General features: G+C 42.7%; 1 protein-coding gene across 1 annotated transcript; it reads right to left on the reverse strand.

Moving 5' to 3' along the window:
• Window positions 1–1,917: 1,917 nt before the first annotated feature.
• On the reverse strand, window positions 1,918–4,920 carry LOC126404379 (putative butyrophilin subfamily 2 member A3). The gene is made up of 3 exons (XM_050067581.1): window positions 4,768–4,920; window positions 3,159–3,506; window positions 1,918–3,010 (listed from the first exon to the last, which is right to left on the reverse strand). The coding sequence occupies exons 1-3, from the start codon at window positions 4,814–4,816 to the stop codon at window positions 2,820–2,822; spliced, it is 588 nt and encodes a 195-aa protein (XP_049923538.1). The 5' UTR covers window positions 4,817–4,920; the 3' UTR covers window positions 1,918–2,819.
• Window positions 4,921–10,129: the final 5,209 nt, after the last annotated feature.

Raw genomic sequence — 10,129 nt, forward strand, 5'->3', positions numbered from 1 at the left:
TGCGTAGTTTAGGCCCTTTTGGTTACTTCTCAATGACATCTGATCGTTATGTCTCCAAAAATCATCAGTTGCCTCCTGTGAAATGCCGTGTACTGTGACACCTGCCATAGTGCCGGGCACTGAATGTTGATAGTTTGTCTGAGTGAGTGGAGGGGGCGTGGCTTAGCCATAGGTCAATTGTGCCCTTGTTGTTTATCTTACGATGCTATTCCTTAAAGGAATTAATATTATTGTGTAAATGTTTCGCTGTGGGCCTAATGAATTATTCAGAGTATTGAAGACCACATTTACTTAGCATCGTTGGGGATACTTGATTTCACTTACAGCAGCCCAGATTATTATGGGATGGATAGCAGATTTGTCAGCTAAACATTCTGTGAACTCTACTCCAGCAAAGTGTAACAAAAATAGTTTCCTAGATTAATAATGCTGTTCATGTCAAATTCCTCCCCTTCCTACATTATGAAACTTAAAAATAGTAACATCAGACGTTTTGTCTCTTTTTAGGAGGCAGGATTGTTGATCTTGAAGGTCTGAGGGCTGAAAGCATCTGAACAAAAGAGACGGAGTGTGCAACAGGATTTCTTCTTAAAGCAAACGTGCTGTCAGTGTTTGAATTTCCTGCTCAGCTCTGAGTTCAACAGCAGGTAAAAAAACCTATTGTTTCATTTGAAACGTCAGCATATTTCTCTGAAAACACCCTGAGTCTGGCTGAGATGGTGGAGGAGCTGCAAAGTCATCATTGGCCTCGAGCAGCTTTGACCGCCATTTTGTCGTGTTAGATCACAGGAACAGGCCCAGACAGGTCGTGTGCAGTCATACAGACTCTTTCATATGTCAGCTACAGAGTTACAGTTAAAGACGGTCATAAACTATGTTTGGTGTTTATTCAGGTTTATTGAGGACATTAACTCAAAAGTCAACAAATATAAAAACACACTGTGTGATCCTGTTATATATTGCATACACACTGTAAAACAACACTACTTCTAAATAACCATTAGGAGCTGTTTGGCTTTAACAAGTGAATTATCAATAACAGACAGGACTCTACTGTCGTCTACTGTTTGGAAACTTTATTCTCCTCGGTGCTGCTTTTTGGTTTCTACACAGACTTAAAGCAAATCACTGTGCCACAGCTGTACGCAGACTGATGACACACAGCCTCATTCAGAACATGAATACATTCCTTCTTCTGTATAAGAAACACGACAAATAATAAACAGGCGGAAATGAATAATTAAGTGACAAAAAAGGATATAAACTTTCTGTAAAAGCCCGACCTGTTATGTTTCCATGAACTTATCATGGCGCACATGTTTCTATGTTGCCACACCCCATCACAATGTCATCTTATTTTTCTGAGGTGTTCTGAGAGAACATCTTCACTGACCCACTTTTATCTGACAACATTTATACACAAGTACTTTTATTGTTACCACAGTGAAATATTCTAGTCTTTCCATCCCTGGTTAAGGATGAACATTTGAATCACATTCAGTCTGGCCCTCCACTGGGACCAGTTTGCCATGGGAGACCCTACCAGGAGCTCAGTGCTCCAAACAACACAGCTCCCAGGATCAACAGTAATTATAATATTATTACTTTCATTAATGTTGTTGTAAGCTATTACCGTTACCGTCTGTCCTGCATCTCTCTCTCTCTCTNTGAAACTCTGATAATGTTTAATACTCTGAGCTGTGTACACGTGTTGCTGCAACACTGAGAGAAGAAGACACGTGTGTGGAGATGTGATAAAAGACGCAGAGCAGAGCTGAGATCAGCTGACAACCAGCCTCTGAGAGAGTTTAGAGGAAAGAAACAAAATGTGCACTCAATGCAATTTATCTTAAAAAAAAATATATATATATTATTTATAAACAAAAAACATAAAGTGAAGTATTAATAGCAACAAGCTGAAGTAAAATGTCTTTATATTTACAGGAGAAATAAAACAACAGGATTCAGCCAAAATGAAAATTTAAGTTAAATTAAGTTTGTACAAATCAAATAATTTAAGTGGGAGACATGATTGTTTTCTGCTCTTGATGTTTTGTTTTTAACTTGCAGAACTTTTACTGGAGTAAAATATTCTAGTCTTTCCATCCCTGGTTAAGGATGAACATTTGAATCACATTCAGTCTGACCCTCCACTGGGACCAGTTTGCCATGGGAGACCCTACCAGGAGCTCAGAGCTCCAAACAACACAGCTCCCAGGATCAACAGGTACACAAACCCTCCACCACGATGAGGTAGTGATTCATGGAGGGAGAATTATTTACTCCAGTTAAAGGTCTCTAACATTTAACAGTTGACCTGTTTGTCTGTCCTGAGATCAGCACTAAGGATTACAGGGACAGGACTTTCTCTGTCGGGGCCCCAAATCTGGATTTCTCTTCCTCCCACCGTCTGATTCTCCTCCATCACTGAGATTTTCAAGAGTTGTGTTAAAACACACTTGTACTCTATCAGTGTGACTGTGTGTGTTGGTGTGACTGGCCCACTGTGGTGACAGGATAAGAACACGGTACTATAGCACAAGTGATATGATGTCATTACTGATATTACTTTGGATCAACTCTGTTTGTGTGTTGAGTGCTACACAAACAAAGTTGACTTGACAACAAACAAACAAACAAACAAACAAACAAACAAACAGGATGAAGCAAAGATGCACACACACTACACATGATGAGGCGGGGAGTCATGGAGCAGAGACATGATTGGTTGAAACAGACCATAATGATGAAGAGTCACAGACAGCAGAGGGACTCATGAGCTCACACACTCAGACAGAAAGAAACGTGTCTGTGATATTTTAGATGAGTGGATCTTTACTCCCTTTAAGAGAGGACTGTTCTGATCTTTGGTCATTGTGGCTCTTATGTTTCCAGACAGCATAAGACACTGCAGCAGCTACAGAAAGCACTGCAGCAGCAACACCAACTCCTACTACCACTCCAGTGTATCCACGAGAGGAGGTTGCATTTGAGTTTTCCCTCTCTGGATCTGCAGATTAAATAAATCAGAGTCAGTAAATGTGTGATTAGTTGAACAGCCTTCATTTGTCTTGTGTATTTCTGATGTTTGACTCTGAGGAATAAACTGCAGCTCCAACCTGATACACAGACACACACACTGAGCTCCACACACTCACCTCTAACCTCCAGGTAGATGACTGTGATTGGATCAGTCTTAATGATGGCTCTCTTTGTACGTCTTGATCCACCTGTTGCGACTCGACACTCGTATGTTCCAGAGTCTCTGCTGGTCACATTCTTCAGAGTTAAAGACACGTCTCCGCCCTTCAGCTCTCTGTCCACCAGCTCCACCCTGTCTGTAAAGGATGGATGCTGTTGATCTGTGTCGTAGTGTCCATCACTGTGAAAGAGGACGTACTGTGGCTCCAGGTCAGGTCTGGTCCACTCTACAGCTAAGATGGAGACATCACCAGCCTCACATCTCAGAGTGACGTCATCTCCAGGGTGCACTGTCACATGTTGGTCTGAAAAACAAAAACAAACAACAATAAAGATCCAGAGTGAATGAAAAACAAAAACAAACAACAATAAAGATCCAGAGTGAAAAAGACTCCACAGTGTAAACAGAAGGCCTCGTCACACACCAGAGGTATAATATGAGTCTGCACGCTGTTTCAGTTCTGACTCATGTTCCTGCAGTGAATCCACAGTGCTCACATGAGGCAGGAGAACGTTTAACAGCTGAACTGAGAATACAAAACAGAAAACAAAGCTGCAGGTCAAGTCCTTCAAAATGACCTCTTTCAGTCCACGACTGACCCCATGTCCTGTTTCTGTATCTTCTCACTGTACTACTGTTATTATACACGTCAGTACTGCAGAACAGGATCACACACTGACCTGCCTCACACACACACTGACCTGCCTCACACACACACTGACCTGCCTCACACACACTGACCTGCCTCACACACACTGACCTGCCTCACACACACACTGACCTGCCTCACTCACACACTGACCTGCCTCACACACACTGACCTGCCTCACATATATCAACACGTCATATCAACACTAAATATTAATATGTGTCTCAGTGGCTCTAACACACAGGTGGCTGTTTGAGGTTCTACACATGCTCAAAGTCAGTGATATTAACGAGGGTCTCCTGCCAGTAAAACACCAGGAGGTTCCTACAGTCACTGAGCCAAACTTTAGGAGTCACACTCTAATCCCCACACTGCCACACTATATAGTACGTCAGTAGTTCAGTGAGAGCAGGAACAACCTTGTGAATAAAACCAAACAATATTCCTCCTCATATTTTCTGCACCACTAACGGACTGTATTCTCCCGTGGAAAAAACCACACTAGTATAACCCCCCCCCCCCCCCCCCCCCCCCCCNGAATAAAACCAAACAATATTCCTCCTCATATTTTCTGCACCACTAACGGACTGTATTCTCCCGTGGAAAAAACCCAACTAGTATAACCCCCCCCCCCCCCCCCCCCATGGTTGTATGACTCTGCTCACCAGCACAGTTTCAAGATTGGAGTCACCAGTTCGGTATCTGACCAGTGTCTCCCCTTCTGTTCCTGAGATATGATGTTAAAACATGACAAACAGTTGTTCCTACAAAATCTAGTCTCATTATCAAAACACCTGAAATGAACTTTAACCCTTTTCTCTGTGTTTTAGATCCATTAACAGTCATTATAACAACACTGGTCAGAAATTACAGCTGCATGAATAAATATAAATAAATAAATAAATATCATATTTACCTGAAGCTGCAGCACACAGAGGGAGCAACAGGAGCAGGAACGCTGTCATGTTGGCTCACTGTGTAGTAGACTGTAAACTGATTGTTTGGCAGTCCAGTATCTTTGCAGCTTGAGTGGGTGGAGCTCGTGTAAATCACAGACTGAACCAATCACAGACTGATAAGCACACTTAGTGATGTCAGAGACAGACAGCATGGGGCAACACAGCAGCTTCACTTTGTCCCACAGAGGATCAGTTTCACTGGGAGGGGCTGAACTCACAGAAAATACAAACAGGAAGTTCACAGTAAAATCCGCAGTGGATTATAAAACAGTGGGCCATAACAACTCTCCTACACAGGAGCAACAAACACACTTTGACGCTTTGCCTCTTTTGGTTGTTATTTGTAAACTTGACCACAGAAGGAGAGAGACAGCAGGTCCACTGAACGTCACACACAAACATTTAAACTGATCAGATTCATTAAGATGAAACAGTTTGACGTGTTTCAGATCTGCTGATGATCAAACTTCACAGGTCACGTGATTTGATCTGAATGTCAAACATGTCATGACACATTCAGGATCCTCTGTGTAAACACACACATCCAAGTTACACTGTGTTTCAACCACAAGACAAATATGTAAAACGACACACCCAGTCAGACACAGCTGCGTGGAGTCTTCATCATGATGAAGAGACTAATCTGATCTGAGAGGTGATTCAAACTGTGTTTAGTGAGGATGAGGAGGAGACTGAATGATGAAGGGGTTAACTGCATGATTTTAGGATGAAGTTTGTGAACACACACACACACACACACACACACACACACACACAGAGCTCACACACACACACACACACACACACACACACACACAGAGCTTGCTGTCTGTAAACAAGTCAAAGAAATGTTTGAGGACTAAAGTGTCAAACTGCTCAGTAAAGATGCTGCTGTTACTCATCTCTTTCTGCTTCATGAGTCTGTGTCTCACTTTGTCTTCAGCACGCTGGGAAAACTCCTGAAATACAATGTTGTGTAAGTTTCGTTTCATGTCAGCCATTCCAGAGAAATGAGGACACGTCCTCGGTCTGTTGGTTGGGTGTAACTTGTCTCACAGCCAGCGAGAGCTCGTTAAACTAAACAAACTAAAATGGAGACCCACAGTGTGTGTCTGTGTTACAGTAAACACACAGTCAGAGTTCAACTCTGCTGCTCAGCTCAGAGTTCATATTCAGCGCTCAAACAACAACAACTTTAGGAAAGGACAGGAGTTTTATGATGTGTCAGAGTCTGTCTTTGTCCTGCCAGGAAATGAATCTCCAGGAGAGTAAAAGTACCCACTCCTAAGTGCGCCTCTGCCAGTTTGGGTCTGACTGACTGTATACATGCAGGAGGACTTCATTCACATCATAAAGACTGTGTTGTTCCACCCCTTGTAAATACGGGGTTCTGCAGCACTGACCTCCCCCTGCCCTCGGCTGGAGATGTATATAGACACATTTCGTTTGTAGCGTACACAACACACCGCTAAAAACCACCCCGACTACTAGTACAAGACAAAGCCACCAGCCCAACGGCTACCCAAATGTAGCAATGATCCACTTTATAAATCAAAATACATGAAGACATGATTCACTTTATGAAGGATGAGAGAGATGAGATGTCCTTCCCATTATTCTTACCCTAACCCTTAACCACCTCTCTTTTAATGTAATATTTCATCGCTTGCTAATCACCAGCTTAGCAGTTTCGTTGAGACATCTGCCTCTGGGCCAAGGAGCCAAGGGAGCTGATTGTGAATTGACGTGTAGGTATGGGGGGGCGGGTCATGTAGCTGCTCCTGCTGCAGTTATACCCACTTGCTTGGCTGTCAAGTTCATACAGACATTGGCCGCGTTTCCCACTTAAGAGTGATCTTAGGACTTAAGAGCGCAGTTAAGAACGTGTTTGGTAAGAAGGGTCACTAAGATAGGAGTGTTTCCCAGATGCCTTCTTAAAGCGCTTCTTAGGATCGCTCTTAAGATCGCTCTTTAAGAAGCTCTCAACAGGAGTTGGCCACTACCGCGGTGCTGAAACTAAATCAATCAATGTCAGGCAGAAAGAAAGGAGTAGCAGGAGTTTCAGAGCCAAACGAAAAAGAGGACTGCAAGTGCCAGACGAGAGAGCCAGGGCACAGGTGGTGGTGGACCCGGCGACACAACCCTTGCCCCTGACGAGGAGAGGGTCATGTCAATAACTGGCAAGACCGCGTCTGAGGGCATTGAGGGGGGGATAGATGTCAGTGACAGTGACTCGGGTGAGGATGAGCCATAATCGGCAGCGGGGCCAGAGCAGCTCAACCAACCTCCCTGCCCCTCAGCATCAGCCTGCCCGATGAAGACGTCCCCTGCACACTCTCAAGCTCAAGGCCTGTCCCCGTGCACCAACCCACACCAGCAAGGCCCAGTGTCTGCATGCTGGGTGGCCTCACCTGGCAGCCCTCTATTATCACCTGCACAACCTCCCTTCATTGCAGCTGATGCAGAACCCATGTGACGGGAGGGGTCCCACCGCTTTAGGCTATCTTATGTTTGAATAAACTTGGTTTCCTTTTCAACCATGTGTTGTGTGAATCATTGCACATTGTAAAGTAAGGGTGTCAAATCTACACACAGATGGTCCCACTCATGTCCATGCTCATGACATATGTAAAGTGAACACTTTTGCACTTGACTGAACAGACTGCAGATGTTTTACATTATAAAAAATAAACCTCATTGCCTCTGTGCACTGCCTGTTGGCACCTACGTCCTGTCGGACTCAAACTTTGCTTCTGGGCACTTAATCATGATGTTTTCTTCTAACTAGATCTTGCTTTTGTTGTATTAACACTCAGATGTACGTCGCTTTGGATAAAAGCGTCTGCTAAATGAAATTGTAACATTGTAAAGTGTGCGTAATGTGCGCCTCAAGCATGACGCACGTGCCTCATCCAGCCTGATGTGCACAGCACATACAGGAACACACTTGTTATTCCTCATACTTATTTTTCTTATTATTATTTTTCTTCCGCCAGATTTCGGTGCGTAACTTGTGCCACAGCTCTGAGCACACAGGTTCTTCATAAAACATAGATTCAAGATTCAATATGCACAGTAAGGACACACGTTTCCCTGCAGAATGAAATTTGTTCTTTTCTGTCACCAATTAATGCTAAACAATATAAATCTGAAGTATGAAATATATACGCTGCGCACTGTTGTAACGTCTCCTTGCTTAGTGTAATATTAATGTGCTTGCCGCGGCTGGAGCTGTGAGCGTTTGGTCGCTAAGAAGACTGTTAAGAGTGGGTCAGCTCGATCCCACAACTCCTTCTTAGTGAAAGATCTTCTTAAGCTAAGAGCGATCTGGGAAATGCGTTTTTCTTTCACGGGAGGCTTAAGAGAGTTCTTAAGAAGCTCTTAGCGCTAAGAGCCATCTGGGAAACGTGGCCATTGTTTTGCTGTTCCAGCCTCCATTCCAAGCTCAGAGGTGAAACAACTCTGCCCCCCATTCCATGATCGTACCTTTTATACAGAAAAGCTAGACAGCATTATGGCACGATATTCCTGCCCTGAACAGTGTAAAAGGGGCTGATGACAGTCTCTTCACTTGTTGTTCTGTTCAGTGTTCTGAGGAGTCAGACTTTGGTGTCACTTCTACACAAGTTATTGGGGTGACACAGCAAATCACACTATAACCCATCATATCTTTGTAATTTCACCTTTGACTGAGAAATACATCGAGTAAAACTCACATTATATGATGTTGACTGAAGTTTTTTGTGCCTCTGTGCTGGCACTAGCTGTGATAGGAGGAATTATGTTTTCGGGTTGTCCGTCCATCCATCCGTACATCTGTACGCCCATCTGTCCCACTCTTGTGAACTTGGTATGTCAAGAACAGCTCAAGGGAATTTCTTTATATTTGGCACAAACAACCAAAGTGTTGTATTCCAGTATATTAAGCTATAAATGAACCAAATTTGGCGCTTTTATTGCAAAAATTAACAATGTTTTAGCTCTGCTGCCCAATTTATTAGTTTGTTAGCAGAATTATACAAAATTTTCACAAAATTCGGTGGAGGGATGTAACACATGCCAACTTAGAATACATTAAATTTTGGTGTTGATCCAACTCAGGGGGCGTGTCCACAGACTTCACAGAGGTGGTGTATATGTAGGCTACAGTTTTGTTGGATGCCAGCACATGAGGAGCTGAGAGGGAATGAATGCGCCGACAAACCAGCGAAAGGGGGCATTACAAAATACAAAAATCAGTTGTAACAAAGATACATAAAGACAGAAGGGAGGAAGTCATAATATACAGAATTGAATAGCACCATGTATGTACACAGTACAGCACCAGGGGACCGACTTTAGTTCTTTAAAATTATATACTATCAAAGTCTAAAGTTTTAGTTGCCAAACTCTAGTTGAGTTGACACAGAATGACCCTCGAGCATCTACAGGGTCAGTAGCCAGATAACCAAGTGCCAAATGACGACACTGAACATGAAACATTCAGTAAAACACTTCCTGTTGGAAAGTTATTAGCACACAAAATGGAATGGAAGTGACAAGGTAACAGGGTAATAAGCCACATCATTTAATTTAATGGAATGAAGACAGAAAGTGACACAACACTAAACATATCAACATCAAGATGTATTTCACACTTTAGTCAAATATGACAGCACAGATGTGCAAAATTAAAGTTATTAAAGCTCAAACTGTGTCAGTTCTCTTCAGTTCTGAACTCACTGCCGAGCTACACGAGAAACCAAAGTGAGAAAATCATCTCTCATCAGTTGCTAACACAGCAAAGCCTCTAACGCCATCTACTGGCAAAGTAGAAGACCAACCTAGATCTGCTTAACCTTAAGATCAGGTGAGATTTCTACTGTCTTCTGCTTGACACAAAGCTTTTAAAGAAATAATGTTGGGATCTTAACATCAAAACAATTAAAACGGCAATCATCAAATCATGTGATTTAATGTGAGGGGTGGTCTTTAGTTGTGACCATCCCGACACACCTGTGTAGTGAAGATGCTGTTTAATCAGCCACACCTGTCAGGTGGATGAATTATCTTGGAAAAAGACAAGTGCTCATTAACACAGATTTTAATGAATTTGTGACCCAAATTTTACGAATATATAATATAAAGTCTGCGATCATTAATTTGAACCTGCGAGAAATGAGGGTAAAACTAAATATACTCTAACAGAACACATCGTCCTCCTCAGTGCACAGACGTGGTCGTTTGGTGTCTTTCTGTAAGTTTTTATTGTTTTATAGGTGCTTTTACAGTCGTTTATCATCTGTGGGAATGGATGGATTACTTGTTACTAATGGATGG

Source organism: Epinephelus moara, chromosome 17 (genome assembly GCF_006386435.1).
Source record: "Epinephelus moara isolate mb chromosome 17, YSFRI_EMoa_1.0, whole genome shotgun sequence".
Lineage (NCBI taxonomy): Eukaryota > Metazoa > Chordata > Actinopteri > Perciformes > Serranidae > Epinephelus > Epinephelus moara.